Below are 19,060 nucleotides of genomic sequence, written 5' to 3'. Positions count from 1 at the left end.
ATATCTTTGTCCTCAAAGTATGTCATCATCAATATTGACACAAAATGTTTCTTGTGAAATATTCTAGGGGCTTAGATGCCAGTCCTGAAAGATAGAGAATGTGAATTTCTACCAATAAACAATGGTTTGTTTCCTGGGCTGCCTGGATATTTTTTTCTTACCTTTTATGTATGGTCAGTTTGTCAGATAAGATTCAGGACAATTAAAATTAAATCTAAATGTTTCCTCCCTTTATTTTGTTAAATAGATACTTCAGTTTAGTTATTAAGTAATGACTTGCACCACCAGAAATAAAACAAGTAGTTTCTTCTGAAAGGAAATACTTTTGTCTTGAATATGTTTATAATAGCTTTCTTTAGAAGCTGATTAAATAAAGGCAACATGAACCTGTCTGCAGCTTTCACACACACTGCCAGCCTCCTCAGTTTAATCATTTTCTCTAACTACATAATCTAGGTATGAGCTCTTATACAAATCATATAATTCTGTATACTCTATATTTCTATTACATGTATGCCATTTATTGGATTATGAGTTTGATCCTTCAAAGAGCTGAGTGCTTTCAACTCCCACTGAGTTCAGTGAGAAGTGAAGATGCTAATACCTTGGAGGATTGCACCCAATATTATTTGCATGCTGTTTGAGATTTCATTCCACTTCTCATATATTTTTGGTTTTGGGGTTTTTTTAATTATTTTTGTCTCACCGTACAGTTGTTTATGTGTGTGGTTGGGGAAGGGGAATACACACACAAGTGTGTGTTCCAATTGTAATTGTCTGCTGTGAGAGCCATCAATAGTAATGCCTCTCGCTTCCTAAAAATGAAGTGAAAATTAAATGAAAGTTTATTTTAATTCATATTGAATCAGAGAAATCTGATCAAATATTGGATAATCAAAACTCCCACCAACTTCAATGACAGCAGGATTGGACCCAGATGATGAAGATATTTTATTGCTGACATTAACGTGTTGCTAACCAAACAGGTTTTCTAGGATAAACTGAATTTAATTGCCTTTTAGTCACCATAATCCCTAAAGTATGCCCAGATCTATATGAATAAAGCAGCATTTCTGTGTGGGGAAGAAACACATATTAAATTATTCTAAAGTCTTTTATTGTTTGGAATAATCAAATTGTCCTGTGTGGTGTTGAATGGGGGGACACATTAAAACTTAAATGGGATATGATGTTGCACAGTGAGCAGTTCATATGAAGGTTTTGTGAAGACTTTCAAGGCCAGCTGTTTTTCATGAGTTCAGAAGGTTTGGTATGACCCCAAAAATGAGATATTTTACAGATGTTTCCTGAAAATAAACAGGGATGAATATAAATACAAGGTATTGAGGTAAAAAGAAAAAGAAAACATACTTGTGAAAATGCCTTGGATGACAGTGATGCCACACAAATCATCATGCAGACTGTTTTGCTGTGAGAATGGACTTCATAGCTCATATTTGCAGCCCTCACCAACAATCAGATTTCTCCTTTTATCACATGGGGAGTGGGGGAGAGGGAAAGGATAGAGAAGTTTATCCTTCCAGCACACTGCAGTCTAATATCTGACTTCAAATAGAAATGTTGTCAATAGAAAGTCTTTAATTTTGAGTGCTGTTTAGTGTGAAAGTGCCAGTTCCTTTCAGATCCATAGTGGTTCACAGTATGCATGCCTTTTAGTACTATGAAATTACTTTATCTCACTTCTCTAAAAGTATAAGCATATTTATTATTTATTTAGACGAATCCCCAAAGACTGGATTTTGTACAGTGTTTCATTCCCAAATAGTCTCTCATAATTAATGATCTAGGGAGACATTACTTGGGGCTGAAATATTTTCCTTTTATGATGCCAATGTAGGATGTGTATTTACTGTTAATATATTCTCATATAGTATTCAGCTAGTTACAGTACAGAATGTGTTAGAGTGTATTTTACAATATATACAAATGGATTATTTGAATTAAAATGATGAATAGACAAATTCAGAAAAGCAAGGCATCCCCATTGTCTTTCACTAATCCTGTTATATGGTTTCCAACATGTAGGTTCCTCTGTATATAATGTATTTAGGCATTTACACTACACTCCTCAGTTCTATGGGAGTACCTATTGTACTGCACTCCTCATCATGTTACCTGGGAGCTTGTAAGGGGCACTAAACCCAGCTACCCCTCAGGCACTCCATACTGTGTATAGTTTTTGCTGTACCCTGCTGCTCAGCCAGGTGATTGTTTTGTTCATATTTTATGTTCAATGGATTGAAGCCTCCAGTAAGATGCTCCCGTTTCCCAGGTGGGATTGGTCACTTTGTGAAAGCCTATTTATAACGAATTGTGGATTTCTGACGGGATCAAGCTGCTCTGTAAGTGCAGGCCTCACCCAGCTTCAGTTCCTTCATACAGAAATGAGAGAGAAGAGAGAGGGTGGTAAAAGTGGTAGCATATAGCAAATAGGAACAAAGAGGAGAGATGTGGAGAGTGAAGAAGGGGTGACGAGATCATAAAAGGGCAAAGAGTTCTTCTCTGGAGAGGGATCTCCTCTCTGTGCATATGTGCATCAAATTTAAACTTCTTATTCTTGCTGTTGAGGCCCAACTTCACTCAGTCTCTGTTTATATTTGACCTGCTAACTGGTCTTCTTTTAAAGATTATCCTTCTTCACTTTAACAGTGGATGCCCCTTTTTCTCACAGGTGTAGTTTGACTTCCGTATTGGGGGTGCACTACAGTCAGACCAATGGAGCCATGGGGGGGGGGGCAAATTCCACGCCTACACAAGGCTTGCAGTTGGGGGTGGGGCAACACTCTTGGCCCCTCCACCAAACTACACCTATGCTTTTTCTCCCTCCAACAGGCAACTCCTGGCCCTCTGCTATATGCTGTCCTTCATGCTTTAAACAATCTCCCCAACCTAGTCATTAAGCCAACTCCCTCACCACATTCCATCTATTTGCTTTAGGATTTTATTTTATAACTCCCATTACTGTAGTATTTAAGGTCTTCTGCCAAAAAGCCTAGAAGAAGAGAAGGAAGGAAATGTAACTAACAAGTAAGAAGAAAGGAGCTGAACCATCAAGATTGACACATGTCTTTTACTGAGTGACCATACAATCTTGTCTCCTTATCATTCTGTGGCTCTTCTTTCTGTTTGACCCTCATTTGTTGCATCATGTTAGATTTAATATCTGTGCTCTTTGGAGCAGAGGCCATGGCTCTGTTTGTTTGTGAGAATGCTAGGACGTTTCTGGGTGCTGAAAAAAGAAATAGTTCTCCATTTCCAGTCTCTGTTTCTATGAAATAATCAATATTTCAAGGTAAAAGTCATAGATGTCCTGGTCCACCACGTACAGATATTACAAAGAAGTGTTCTCATACAGTACTTGAGTGACTTATTCGTTGTTGCTGCAGAAGGTCTGATTCGCCCCTTTCACACAGACACAGGCGTTAAATGGGTATTCTGTAATACAGCATCAGATAGCCTAATGAAAGTTATAGCTCCTTAGGTGTCCTGTATAACTATGTAAATATAATACTTAGCATTTATATAGCAAATCTGGACTTGTTAGCTAGTTTATTTTGTTTCAGATGATTACATTTAGAAATTGGAAGAAAAACAAATTGGAGTTGTTTTTTTAAATAATAGTTAGTCCTACCTTTTGCCACAAAGCGTTAAACAGTTTTAGACACCTTTGAAATTTGTTGAATCCAAATGCCTGTAGGTGCTGCTGGCAAGGAAGACAGCATTTGCAGAGCTCATCCTCAGCTACTAAAAACTTACGAGAGTTCTATTCTAACTTCTCTGCTTCTGGCTCTCCTTTGCTTCCGTTTCCATTCCTATAGAAACAGAAATGGAATCACTAGAAATAGGGAAAAGGTCTTCAAGGTCATAAATGTTTCAAAAGTGATTCTAATTCTACTGAATTAGTATAACTTATTGTAAGCAAGTGCCAATCACACCTCTTCTCATAGTATTTGGTTTTAGCTCAGGGTTGTTTTTCTTTGCTAAACAAATAAAAGCAAGTCTTTGTTTTTGAAACATATGTAATATCAACACAAACTGAAACTTGGCTAACCACTGCACAGTCAGTGCTGAACTTCTGATTTGCTCCTTCTGGCTAGTTTAGGGTTGATGTGATAAAACTTGATGTGTTTTATTCTTCTTTGTAAAGAAGATCAGCATCAGAAATGGATATTAGTTATTTAGAAAATTGCTTTCATCCACTGAATACAGTACAACATTAAACAGACCTACAGAAACTGTGAATAATACTCATTCTTAAAATATGTTGTGTACAGCATATCTAATTTCAGGGAGAGAAAATAATACTTTGAATTATTACTTTTTTTAAAACAAATATGCAATGATAAAATCCATTGTCACATACGTTTTGTATAAACATTTGGCAAACAGTCAAATAGGAGAGATACTGGTATAGGTTATAAATAACATTGTCTCTGGATCTTAAAAGTAAATAGATTATTCTGACGTGTCTCAGTAATTAGTTCATATATCAACTTTCATTGTACATTGATGTGTCTTTTGTGTGTGTGTCTGTGATTTTTTAATACAAGAAAATTGGATTCTTCATTAAATTTTGGGAGGATAATCTTTTTTATAAGAATTATTTTTCATATGAGATTAGGGGCCATAGGCACGTGCAAGTGCACTGTGTTGAGAGTTTTCCCTTTAAATTGAGGTTTAATTGTGTGATTCCTCTGATATATATCTCAGTTCTCTTATCATCCGTGGTGTCTCCTACGACTAGCAGAATAGACAAACCTGATTTTTTTACTGTTAAAAGAAAAAAATTAATATGAACCCCCCCCCCCCCCCCCGTCTTTTTATACATCATAAAGAGATATAAAAGGACACAAATTATATGAGCTCAGATTAGAGTACCAAGAGGAGGCTGGCCTGTTTTTCCTCCTTTTGCTGCATATTTATGATGATGAGAAAAAAGAGAGGGATTGAATGCTTTTGTATTTGAATGCAGAAAGAAGTGTTCTAAGATATTAAACCATCTGTTACTCATCAATTAATTTCAGCTCATCATCTACAATTCATATAAAAGACTTTTATCCCTCATGAGATGACATTTTTCAGCAAAATGATTTTAGGAAATTGTTTTAAAAGTACAAAATCAGGAGAGCCAAAGGAAGTTATTTTCTTATGGCATTGTTCATATTTCTATACTCTTCTGCTCCTCTCCTCATTTACATGTTAGTTGTTGGTTTGACTAGTAAAATGACCCAGGGTTGATAATTAGTGTGTTTCCCTTCCTCGTCTGCCCTCCTGTCTACTTGCCTATGCTACAGAAATAACCATATTTGACGAGAGTTATGAAACATGCCTATTTGTAATATGATTCCTTTTTGCCTATGTGGACAGAAAAGAAACATTTTAGCTATATCTGAGAACTATTTTTAAATGCAATTTGTTTATTAATTAAGTGAAATGTATAGCAAATGTACCCGTATGTTACAGATTGAATTGCCTGCAGTATTCTATAAGTTGCTTGGGGTGAGTTGACATTGGGTTTTGGTTTTAAATTCCAGACATACCATCTACAGTAAATCTTCATATTCAAACCACATATGACTAAGAAGTAGTAACCTTTAAAGGGAGAGAAACGTAATGGTTATTTCAAGTTATTTGATAGTTTTTGCTTTATTTTTCCTAATTTTAACAATACAATTACTATCTTATAAGGGAGTTTAGGGGAAAGAGGTTATAACCAACAGTAGCTTGTTCTCCAAAAACATTGGCTGCACAGAGCCTGGCTGCAGTTGCTGGACACACAATCATGTGGCCACAAAACCATTTTGAGCAGTAGTTACCAGTTGGGGGTGAAATACACGTCCCTCAAGCCCAGCGTTCTGTAGACCAAGGATATAAATACCATGCTCACTTTAATGGTCCATTAATTCCTCAATATATATGCAGCAGTCATGAAGCCAACCTTTCCCTTTCACATTCATGTTAATTTTACATGTATTTCTTTAGTTGTAAGTGTCCATTGGTAGTTTAATGGTTATAGTATAAACTCAAAAGTCTTTAGTTTTTGTAGTTTGCAGTGTCTGTTTCTGGGTCACTTTCAAAGTTGGCAGATCTGTCTGGGAAAATGGCATTTAAGAGGTGTTCCCCTTACACCACTATGATCCCCACATCAGAGAAGAATGCAAAATGCCTTCCATGTGCTAGGGAAGAGCACTCAGCCCAAGGCTGTGGTGCCTTCAAGGTTTTGCCAAAAGGGCACAGAAGAATTGAAAGACTCTTCTCCCATTTCATCTTCTGCATGGGCTCTGGTAGTTCATGAGTTTGCATGCTTTCTCCTACAAAGATCTCTCCAGACATGAGTAACGTGGCCACTAAACTCCACTAAGTAGCAAACTGTGATACAAAATCCCAAGATGAAAAGTGCCATCATCTTGTAAAAGTATCCCACAAGAAACTGCCAGAATGGATTCGAAGAGCTAAGGATTTAAGTTTTCAGCTGGTGCTGAGGAAATCATCTCTATGGTTTTATTGTTTTGAAGAAGTTACAACAACTGAGCTCTCACCATTGGATCCAAATGGACCCCAAAGCATCCAACTTTGTCCTCAGAAGGCTAGGACCTCCTCAAGTCCGGATCTGTCGCGTTGGTCATCCAGATTAGGGCACCCGTTGGATCTTCTTGGCAAAAATGTCAGGAGTCAACTCGGTTTGAAGGTTCTGGTGGAGGAATGTCAAAGGACTCAGAACTGTAGCCAAGCCCCAACTTCTTATCCTCAGTATTTCTTGGATCGGTTCAGGCAAGAATTTCTCATGAATAGGGTTTCCCTTGAGCCAACAAACAGATTGGTGCAAAGAAATAATTTAGCTTCTCTGCATTATCTATTCATCTCAGTTTATCTATGAGACCACTAACTCTTAATACTCATACTCCTTGATCCCTCCCGCCAACTCTAGGGTTTAGCATAATTTCTCATAAGGATGATGACAGTGGTTTGTCCCCATGTAAACCAGTAGCCAAATCATTTTCAATCTTAATTGACAAAGGGCAATGGAACCCATTTCTCTCCTAAAGTCAAAGAGTTTCAGAGGATCTGTGGGGAATCTACCTCCATTACTACATCAGCTCAGAATCCACACTTTTAAATGCAGCAGAATGAAGCAGAAAATGATCAAACGATAACAACTTGAGAGTCCATTTCCCAGAACAATGAACCCTATACATACATGCTCTTAGTGCTGTAATCTAGCTCTCCCTCCTTAACAGTGCTCTTGTTCTCCCATCTGTTTGTTGAATCCTTGTATCCTTTCCACCCAGCGGTTCCCTCTAAGTCTGGATGTCCTGTTTGTGTCCCCAGAGCTTTTTATTTCCCTTATCTTTCTATAGCAGCTCTGGTAACACCCAGAAAATGATGAGTCTCTCTCTCACTGCCTTAAACAGGAACAAAACATCTTTGGGTGCATTAGCATTAATTTAGTGGGCACGGCTGCAAAATAAAGGGCTTTGGGGAAGCTCTGTGGGCATCAGTGGTGCTACAAGCAGTGAGATAGGCAATAAAAGAAATTACTCAATGGAGAAAAGATATTTTCTTGTACTTGATTAAGTTTCCCAGGTGCAGATCTTAACAGTGTGATTCTGCTCTGAAAAATGATTAAAAATGGCAGTGTGCAGTTCTGTATTTGTCACAACTCAGTGTTTGCCATAAAAATGTGCTCAGCCTACAAGAGAGATGTTATTTAACTTCCAGCTCTGCAGCTTTGTCTAGAATCTGAAAGTCAAGATGAGTTCTTTTCTTCTCTCATATCACTACCAATAAGAGAGATTCTACAGTCCAAGTTATGTTATCTGTGACATTGATGGGTTTGAACAATTATTTCCTAAGATCCAATCAGTTACAACTGATGAACAATAAAATCCAGTTCACCCCCTCATCTGTGTTGGCTCTGCGGAACTCAGAGAGTAAAAATGTTATAATTACTAAAGGTAATGGACATTTTGAATATACACAGGACTGTCGAGTAAGGTGCCATTTTTAAAGTAGTCACTTTCCAGAGAACTGAACCTTAGTGACTTTGGCAAAATTGGAACTGGAATCCTAATCACCTGACTTTTGGGTTCACATTCCCGCAAAATTTCTCTTCCTTAGAGTGGGTAGAGTTTAAGGGTATTGTTGGTAACTTAAACAGATTTTCTGAATTTCGAGTTTTCAGAGTATTAAAAACTACAGCATTCTACTAATGTTGTTTTCAATTACAATATATTTTTATACTTAACTCTGTTTTAAGAGACTTTTCTTCTGGAATTCTATTATTCTTGAAAAAAATCCTACTTAACCTTTTTTATAGCTGTGAAACATTCCACAATAGGTCCTCCTCTTCCTATCATTGCCACCAGCTGTGATTGATAGAGATGTCAGAGTCCAGTGAACCAGGAAGTGTAGGAAAGTTTTGTGCTTTTTTCACTACACCCAAATGATCAGTCTGTGAATGGTTTCAAAGTTATAGAAAGGACAGATTCAATCAGTGCTTACTATTCAGCAACTTTCCTTTTCTTACTGTCAATTTTGCCTCTTGATAAAAGCTCATTTATCCCCATCCCCATACTTCTTATGTTGCAGCACTTGCCAAATCTGCAGATGGGAGGGAAAAATCAAGTGTGTTTTCACGCTATCTTATATCTGATATATCAGGAATTATATCTTGCATGTGCAAGGGAAAATACTTGATGATGCTGTAGATATTTTTCATCTCTAACTATTGTGGTCCTCCTTACTCATTTTGTTTTTTCATTAATTAAACTGTTTCAAGATTATATATCCCTCACATTAACTACAAATATTTAGGGGCAAGGATAAAAGTAATCCATGAATGGTAGCCCAGTTCTATATTGTAAACGATTTGGGTAGGGAGCCTGTCATCTTATGTGTCTATAAAGTGCGCAGCACGCTAACGTCACTATATAAATATTTAAACACCACATAATTTATTCAGATCTGAAGTGTATCTCTACCATCACTTTGGTTTTCTACTCCCGCTGATACTTCCATAAACGTTTTTTATTCTATAACTTTCCTTGAAGAACTAAGTGTGAATTATACTACGTTACCTTTACAAAGGGTAAGAAAAAAACTGAAGGGAGGTTTATGGACCAAAGCGTAGCATTTTCTAGGCAAACATCTCAAATGGTAAATGAACTGTGATGAAAATACTGTGACATTGAACTCTGTACATTGGCGTCCAGCCATTTACCAAAAGAGTAAATGTCTCACTGTGTATCAACTACAAACATGTTTGGTGAAGAAAGAGCACAGTATGTAGCCATTTAACTTTTTCATGCTTTGTGAGAATGAGTGGGCGGTAATGACATTAACACTAGTAAAACATTTTCATTAGAATCAGCGCCAACAGAATATCTTTGTAAATAAAGTTATGGGACCTAGGGAATTAATTAATTAATTAAAACTGACATTTTCTAAACACTGTCTTGCAGTCCTGCCGACATGGGGATGTGTGAGAATCTTAATTTTTTAGCAGCTATAAAAGAAATTTGTATCTGTTCTGTCTAAAATGTATGTTGTGAGGGTATGTACAAAAGGCTTAATCGTCTTATTGGAAGTTCAAGGCTAACAGTTGAAGAGCCAAGGATTAGAAGTTTAACCTAAAATATCCTGGAATAAATTCTGTAATCATGAGGAGATAAAGCATATAAATTGCAGGCAGGTTATTGAAGATGCAGTGGCATAGTGTTTAGGGCTGAGTGCACACTAAAATGTGTCTCTCTGGGTTTATGGGGAAAGTGAGTCAACACATATGTCTGTAATGGAGATTTTCATATATCCAAGTTAGCTAGTCCAACAGAGGATAACATGACCTCTTACCACAGAGGAACAGAAAACAACTGCATTTTTTGACATTCTCCTCTTACAAAGAAGCATATTACTTCACTTCCAGGCTCTAGCAGGTGGAAGAGCTCTGCTTAGCAAAAACAGGGTTTTTTAACTTGTCTTTAGTTACATTTTTTATCTTTTAACTTATTAGCTTTCCTTATTTCCCCAATGGGTAGAGAGAAGTAGAAATTCCACAAGTTGAATCTTAGGCCATGTATACAGTGGGTATTTTCCCAAGTTTCCAGCCACTGAAAGGAGCACCACCCCATGAACCCCCAGTACAGAGTTTCTCAAATGCGGCCACCAGGGGGTTTTCCTGTGGCCATGACAGCCTCCTAGGCAGAGATGGGGGAGGCAGCAAAGCAGCACCCCCTCCTTCCAGCACCCAGATGCTCTGGGAGAGGCCTTTAGTCCCTCTCTTCCCTTATTCAGCCAGAGGCTTGGCCCCAGGAGTGGGCTTCAGTTCTCCCCCATCCTCTCCCCCTGCTTCAGCCATGAGACTCTGGAGGCATGCTTCAGCCCCCCGCCCTCCCCCCGGCCCAGCTTCAGGTGGAGGCTCTGGCAGCGGGCTTCAGTCCCCTTCACCTGGTTCAGCCAGAGGCTCTGGCACTGAGTTTCAGCCCTCTCCAGCTTCAGCTGCAGGGCGCCAGGGCAGGCTACATGTTTCAGCCCCCCTTCCTGCCCCCCAGCTCCTGCCACAGGGCTCTGGCTTTGGGTTTCAGCAGGGCTGCTCTTACTGAGCAAACCTGGGGTGTGAGATCATGGAAGGGAGCTTGGGGCAATGGGGGGAGGGAAGCAGTGGGGAATGGGGCTGGGAGAGGCAGCAGTGACCGGGAGGATCCATGGGGGATGGCTGTGGGGGCCAGGGCAGGCAGCGGAGGCCAGGGGCACCAAAACACAACTGTACATTATTTTTATTATTGAGTCTGCAAAAATAACCCTATATAAATAAATTACAAAGATTTGAGCGTGTATACGTGCATATTTATTTGTTTTTCGTAAAGTTAATTAAGTATTTTAGGAAAATTTGTCAGAGCAGCCACCAGCAAGAGTTGGTGGCCGCACTCTGGGACCACCAAAAATTTGTTGTGAGAACCCTGCCCTAAGGTAAGCAAAGGAAGCCACAACATGCCACATCTAAGGTGCCAATGAAAAATCACAACTTACCATCTCTACATCAGAGGATTTCACCAGTGCAGCTACATCCACAGCTGGTCAATGAGTGCTGGAGACAGAATATGCTCCGCCTGGACAAGATCTTAGATGTTTGACTCAACCTCCCCTGCCTCTTCATTTGAAAAGAGGAAAAACTGTAATTCAGGCTTCAGCCTTGGGACATCACCATCCAGGTTGCCCAAAGATCTTGACAAAGGCCTTTAATAAAATGAGGGAAGAGGATGTCCTAATATAAGATGCAAGCAGAAGAGGAATTAACCTTTTCAAGGGGGAGAAAAAACAAACTTTGCCTTGTTTATAATAAGAGCCTTTAAATCCATAACAGCATACACAGATTATTTTTAAAATGCAGTGCAAGGTTTTAGATATCTGAGACACAGCAAATGTCATCTCAAAAACAGAACAGAAAATGAATGATTGGTTGACAGTTTAAAAAAAGGAGCTGTAGTGGTTGAACCTGTGACCAAGCTGTAATGAGAAATTCTTCTCCAGTTTATTTAACTAACCTCAAAAACATCTATTGTAGATTTGGCTGGGGTTTAAGAGCCCATTCTCTCTTTCCCTTCCCCCAACCCCAAGTGATACAAACACAAATGTTAAATATTTAAAGCTCCCCAGTCTGCTATTTCAAAACCAAACATCTCTTACAAAGCTGAATTGAACCATCTGGTAGATGTCACTGACATAACAGGAAGTGCTGTCTCTTGAAAACCTGATTCAGCAAAGTTAAGGGAAGGCTGAAATTAGTTTTTGGTGTCAACCAAGGAAGCATCCAAGCTGAAATTGCAGTGTGGATCAGCTGGGAATTCATCCTCTTTGCTTTCCTTCACGGCAGGATGAAACCTCCGTTCCCAAAAACTGATGTAAGAAAACAGATTCTTTATATTGTTCTAGAGCCTTAAAATTCCCCTGTTGTGTAGTGTGACAAGGTAGGTGAGATAGTATCTTTTATTGGACCAACTTTGTTGGACTGCCTGCTATGCAGGATGACTGCCAATGAACAACATTGAGTTCCTGTAGAAAGGACGCTCATTTCTTCCAGGACTGATAGGTTAATTGCAAAACATTTTTTAAAGCTTGTTAGGCATTTAGTTTCATGGTGATAAGCACAGTTTAAATCAATGGGAGCTGCAGGCCACTTAGTTAAGAAATAAATTTCAAAGCCTACTTTTAGACCTCCCAGGTATGATCTTTTTGGCCTAAAATATTTAACTCAATTTAATTAAATGTCATGGCACAGTTTGTAAAACAGCAATGATTACTACTCTGCAACCTAACACATAACCTACATGTAGCATGGTCTGCCTACTACAAGTTACATTTGTTGGAGTTTATACTATTTTTTTCTCTTTGTGAAATAATATGGCTTTACCTAAATTGTATGCACAGCCTCTCTTTTCTTATGCTACATCTACTCCCTATTAATTAGTGTTGTTCATAGGCTTTTGTTGACTTAATTCTGTATGCTAAGGGAGTGGAACGTTTGCTGGCAAGAAAAGCTGCTATTCCTTTAAGAGCGACACATCAATCTTCCCTTCAGTGAATAGTCAGTCTGAAACCCAATGTTTTACAAGTTTCAGACCAGGCTATTTATCAAGAGGAAACTGTTTATTTCTTAGAAGGATAGCATTTATGAAAAGATGCATTTGTGACAGTATAGGGAGTGGATAGCAAAATGTAACTTAGCAGCTGCTACTTTTTTTTTTTAAAGTAAGGTAATACAGCTTTAAAACATTAAACTTTGACTTTTATATTGTTCTCTAGATTCCTACTGCATTGAGGCCCTGTCACAAATAATTTGGTCAGTTATACTTTGTAATATATCAGATTCTACATAATACTCTAGACATAGGTATAATAGTTTATATAAATTACACCATCTTTTTCATCCTACTTCAGTAATTACAAGTTGAGTTTTATTTATTTTATTTTATTTATTTAAGTTAATAGTTTAATGGGGGCTCTGCCTTATGAAAACCAGGACACTTATTTAGTTGGCTAAATATAGGTTTAGAAGCTTAACTTCAAACTCCTTTTAAAAAGAATCTTGGCCTCTGCTGCTTTCTTTATCCTGAATGTCCTTTTCCCCTACCCCTCAACTGTTACACAGAGGGCTGTAGGTGAGGTGGTTGCTACCTTCTACCCCACAGGTGGCTGTGATTAATTGGTGGTATCCATAGAATTTAGAAAGCAGTCTCAAAGGTAATTTACACATAAGACAATAGGGAGAAAAATTATTTGTTTAGGAGCCCTATTTATGGACCATGAACCCATTGTATTAGGTGCTGTACAAACACAGAAAAAAAAGACAGACCCTGACCCCAAAGAGCTTACAATCTAAGAATGAGACAAGACAATATATGGATGCAGACATACCATGGAGTACAAGGAAACAATGACACAATATTGACAGGCAATGGTCTCATTACACAGCAGCTTAGCCACTGTCAAGTTTTTTGTAGGCATCAGGGCCAAGGAGGCTTTTGAAGAAGGATAACGTTAATTTTGCAGATCTTTATGGGGGGTTCCTCCCAAACATGAGGGGCAACATGGAAGAAAGCAAAGCTGTTTGTGCAAGAATTTAACAACTGGGTGAGGGAGGCTGACATTGTAGGGCAGTCACAGGCAAGAGTTGACATCTCAATAGTGAATGAGAGATGATAGGTAGGGATACGGATAAGCCATGAAGGGCCGTGCAACTGAAGACACGTAGCTTATGTTTGATATGATAGAGAAGGGGGTAGTCAATGGAGGGATGCAAAGGAGTAACAGTCAAAGTGACAGGCTAGGAAAATTACCTTTGCAGCAACATTCTTAATGGATATGAGCAAGGCCAAGCTGTATTTGCATTTGGATAGGAAAGGCTATATTTTAGAGTCGTTATGTAGACAGAATTGACAAGATTTAGACATAGCTGGAAGTGAGAACCTAGAGGGAGGTCCAAGTCAAAGATGACTCCCCAAATTACTGGCCCGAGTGACAGGCAAAATGATAGTGTTGTCTATTGTGTTAGAGGAAAGAGGTAGCAGAGAGACACTAGGGGAAAGATTAAGAACTCTGTTTTAGCTATGTGGAGCTTGAGCTGACAGTTAGACATCCATAAAGGGAATAGGCCAAGATTTTATTTTGTACAGAAGAGCAATCTGGGATACAGAGAGAGAGATATGTGAGTTGTCAATATAGAGAAAATAGTTGAATTTGTGTTTGTGGATAAGATTACCAAGAGATAAGGTGGCAGAGGGAGAAGAGAAGGGGACCAAGGACAGAGCTCTGCAGAACCCCTAGAAAATGGGAGGAGGGATGGGAACAGTCCTCCCAAGGACACACTGAAGGAGCAATTAGAGAGGTAGAAGAACTAGGAGAGAACAAAATCACAGAAACCAAGGGAGAACAAGATTTCAAGACGATGACCATGTCAAAGGAGGAGGAGGATGGAGAACTGGTTCTGAGATTTGGCTAGGAAGAGATCATTGGAGACTTTGATGACAGTGATTTCAGGGGAATGCAAGAGGTAGAAGATGGATTGAAGAGGGTCTAGGATGAAATTAGAGGAGACAAACTCCAGACAGTGATTTTAAACAGCATATTCAATGAGCTTAGAGTAGGGTGACCAGATGTCCTGATTTTATAAGGACAGTCCTGGTATTCGGGGCTGTGTCTTATATAGGCACCTATTATCCCCTATCTCCTGTCCCGATTTTTCATACTTGCTATCCGGTCACCCTAGCTTAGAGATGAAAATGGGTTATAGTTAGACAGGAAAAAGGGGTCAAAGGTTGTTTTTTTTTTTAAATGGGAGATTAAACCATGCTTGTATTGAGAGGGGAAAGCCAGACGAGAAAGGGAAATCATGGAAAAGAGTAAGGTAGGAGATAAGAGCGGGTGTGAGTGATCAGGGGATGGGATTGGATGGGGTCACTGGAAGAAGAAGTGGAAGGATTAGAGGAGCAAAGCAGATTAGAAGCTTCTGCCTCTGTAACAGAGAAAACAAAAATGGTAAGACAGTAAGGGGGAAGGTCACATCATTTTGTCAATTTTCTCTTGAAAGAAATTGACAGGATTCTGTGTGATGAGAGAAGGGGAGGAAGAAAATTTGTGGAGTGAGTCAAAGGTGGCCAAAAGGCAGTTGGGATTGAGGATATGGGATTCAGTTAAATTGGTAAGTAGAGTTGTTTAGCTAGGAAAATGGCAGAACTGAAAGAGGAGAGAACTAATTTGTAGTGGAGAAAGTCAGCCTGGTCACTGCATTTCTACAAGGGACACTGCAACAAGAGTGCAAAAGCAGAGAAAGCTGATGTTACATATGAGCCACAGCTAGGGATTGGCAGGACAGACCTTGTGATGGGAGAGAGGGACAAAAGAGTCAGCGGTGGAGGATGGTGTCACATTGAGAATCAACAACCGTATCAGTTGAAGAAAGGGAGGAGAGGACTGAGAGCAGAAGATAAGTCATCAGTGCAGATGGACTGGAATTCAGAGAGAGGCTAAGTGAGTCGGCATGAGGTAGGGCTAACAGGCAATGCTGGAAAAGACCAGGTAATGGTCAGGAATGGGGAATCCAGCAGCAGACAGATCAGAGAGCAGTGCTTGGAGAAGACCATGGGCCAGATATTTAAAGGTATTTAGGCACCTAACAACCATAGAAATCTCAAGTGAACAGCCCTTTTGGGTGAGTGAAAAAGTTGAACCAGGGCTGCAGGTCAAATGAAGAGGTGAAGGCAAGAAAACGTGAAGCTAAGGGGTTGGCTAGGTCATCAACATGGAAGTTAAAGTCACCAAGGATGATGGTGGGAGATTGTGAGGAAAGGAGCCAGGAGACGAAACCAGAGATGGGAGGAATTGGGTGGATGGTAAATGATAGTAACATGGAAGGGGAGAGAAGAGTCAGATGCAGTATTGCTGAAAAAGGAGAGGGGGGGAGGAGAAGCCCACACAGGGGAGAAACTTGCGTCATATCTACTCAATTTCGTCTCCAAAAATGGGATTGACATCAGCCTTTGTCGTGGCCAAAGTTATGACAATGCAAGTAATATGAGTGGCAAATATTCAGGGATGCAGGCAAAGATAAAAGAGCACAATGCTTTGGTTGATTACTTACCATGTGCTACACACTCACTCAACCTTGTTGGCCAGTCTGCTGTGCATTATTGTGTTGAAGTTCCATTTTTTGGATTTGTCCAAGAATTGTACAATTTTTTCTCATTGAATGATTCTTAGAGATTCACTACCAAAGAGATGCCCAGTGCCTTAATCACTCTCAGGGACATAGTGGAGTGCCAATGTTAAAGCTGTGAATGCAGTTGTTCTGGGATACCCAACATCCTTAAAGCACTGGAGAGCATCAAGGATGATGAATCTCAAAAATCAGCAACAAGAAGAGATGCAGATTCTGAGTGATGCAATGCGCACTTTGGAAACTGGTGCTTTGTGTGAGGTCTGGAATGATATACTTCAGCCATTCAGCAGGTGCAATCTAAGCTTTCAAAGTGCTCAAATGATTTCCACTGCTGTAAATCGAATGAGTCTTGGAACTGTTCTTCAATGAATGCGGGATAGTTTTGATTACTGTGAAATTCAGGGGGCTGCAAGAACTGCTAACCATGAGTATAAGTCAGCCAAATGCCTCAAAAGACAGAAGACATGTGATGATGCAACTGCATCAGTGACAAGGAGACCTTCAGAGTTAATATCTTCATCACAATCATAGACAACCTGAAGAGTTCATTAGAACATCAGATTGAGGCTTACAAAAATATTGACAATCTTTAGTGTACTGACAAATTTTTCACTTAACATTTCAAGTTCCAAAGTCATCAAACATCTGTCAGAAGTACCCAGATAATCTCCAAGCAGATTTCACTAAAGAATTTCTTCAATTTGTTGAATTCACATCACTCAGATATAGAAAAAAAGATGACAAAAGCAAATCTATTTGGATGTACCAAGTTATCACTGATTCCAATGTGATAGAATGTTTTCCAAATGTTGAAACCGCATTACAGCTATATTTGTCACTAATGGTCACTAACTGCATTGGAGAACATTCCTTCTTTCTTCTCACAAGGGTAAAAAATGTCCTCCAATCCACCATGACACCAGAGCATTTCAGTGCTTTGTCCCTCTTGATCATTGAGAATGAAATTGTCAGGTCTTTGAATTATGGTGACATTATTCATGACTTTGCCACGGCTAAAGCTAGGGGAAAAAATGTGTTTGCTTGAAGAACTGAGTGTAGTGAGAGTAGAATAAACCTGTTGATTTTACATAAATATGTAAATAAATGTTTGATAACTTCATACATTTTTTTGCAATATGTAATTCATACTTAGGCCTTTCCTTCCCATTAGCCTTAGGCCCTTCATAACCTTAATCCGGCCCTGTGGAGAAGGTTACCCCCTCTCCCCCCCAAAAAAAATCACATTTTCTGTAATGTTTTACTTCTAATCTTAACTATAAAGCACAGACATACTGCATGTGCATAGAATGTAATGAACAAAAAGCCATTTCTACCAGTTATGTTACTAATGTGTGTAGGGGACCATATCCTGCCAATTACCTTTAAGGCAAATTACTTTTTGAATACCAAAGAGGTAAATAAACAACTTCTATGTATTAGTCTTCACCTAGAAAAATTCTTGTAATGTTCCCCTCTTTCTATTTGTCTAAGTATATTTTGCTTTTCCTTTCTCTGTAGTAACTAACTATATATATATTACCATAACAAATGTGTATGCATATTTTTTCTGACATTGTCAATACTGTGTTGAGAATTTAAGCATGTGACTGTTTTATGCATTAATATCAGTTTTTGCTGGCTGGGGTGACACTGATGAACAAAGTTGCTAAATGAATACAGACTGCCCACTTACACTTTTGTTCTCAGCAGTCCATTTTTACTTCCCTTACAGAGCTGAAGCAATGTCCTATTGGCCCTCTATGTTTGTCTTTCCTGAAATATTTTTGGTTTTATTTCAGGTTACCATTGGTCAACTGTATTCTACACAGAAACTTATTATTGAGAGTCCAGAAAACACAGAGATAATCTGATCATGTAGCAACGTTGGACCATCCTCAGCATTCTGTAGTGCTGCACATCAATAGCATATCTAATATAGTGTGTATGCAAACTGCCTGAGTTGAAAACTATCTATCTAGTAAAATATAAAGCTTTTGAGATGCTCAGTTTTTGGCAACCAAAACAGTCTAGAATTTCTCTTCTCATCGTTCATGCACTAAAATGTACTGCTAAGCCTACAATAGTGTGTAATGTATTCCTGATGCCCCATTTGGTAGTATCTCATGTGTAATGAGACTGTTTCTTGGCCTTATTTGACAATAAAATTCCATGAACCGAATACTTGTAATCAGATATTTTCTTTTCTAAGTGACTTTATTGCTAATATACCTGTCTCGCAAAGGATACACAGTTATGTCTCAACCACGGATACAATTGTTAAAAATGGTTTTTTACATTGAGCCCCCAGTTCATACAGAAATACGCAGCCTTCAGTGAATAAATAGCTGAATATGTATGGCTCTGGTGTGGACATATTTGTGTTAAATATTTTATTCACTAAAGCCAAGTGAAATTTGACAAAGGCCTTTAAGTAAAGCAAAGATATTTTGTTATATTCAGGACCTCAACACTATAAATATCAAAGGTTAGATTGTGTGTTTTCATTTAAAGAGCATTCTCTTTAAATTTCATATATGACAGACAAACCTTGTTAATTCTTACTGTGTTAATATGAAAGCTCAAACTCTTCTGGAAGGCTACCATTCTCATCTCGCTTCTCAGTTAATAGGTCAGTAAGAGAATTTTAGCCTCATGTTAGGACTTCAGAACTTTTAAAATAAAATTTCCTCAATCACTGTTCCTTGTTTTAATGTACTAAACTGCAACTGGCCAATATAAAGGAACAAAGCATATTTTGCAGTACAAAATTTTTGTATATTACCCTTATTACAGATACTTGCAAAGTAAGATAATTGAGTGCAAATGGTG

At 38.7% G+C, this 19,060-nt stretch overlaps 1 protein-coding gene across 3 annotated transcripts in view; it reads left to right on the top strand.

Moving 5' to 3' along the window:
- Positions 1-18,410, top strand: part of LYRM4 (LYR motif containing 4) — a 148,922-nt gene extending 130,512 nt beyond the window's left edge. For all 3 annotated transcript variants that reach the window (XR_010922472.1, XR_010922473.1, XM_067562626.1), the window contains one exon: positions 18,031-18,410. Coding sequence is in view for 1 of the 3 variants with exons in the window: in XM_067562626.1 (XP_067418727.1) it covers positions 18,031-18,102 (72 nt within the window). In the remaining 2 variants the exon portion in view is untranslated. The remainder of the gene's footprint in view (positions 1-18,030) is intronic.
- Positions 18,411-19,060: the final 650 nt, after the last annotated feature.

Source organism: Emydura macquarii, unplaced genomic scaffold, assembly GCF_026122565.2.
Source record: "Emydura macquarii macquarii isolate MOO-44397 ecotype Brisbane River unplaced genomic scaffold, CSIRO-AGI_Emac_v2 contig_2452, whole genome shotgun sequence".
Taxonomy (NCBI): domain Eukaryota; kingdom Metazoa; phylum Chordata; order Testudines; family Chelidae; genus Emydura; species Emydura macquarii.
Note: the sequence above shows the minus strand (reverse complement) of the source record. Positions and strands in the feature narration are given on the sequence as shown.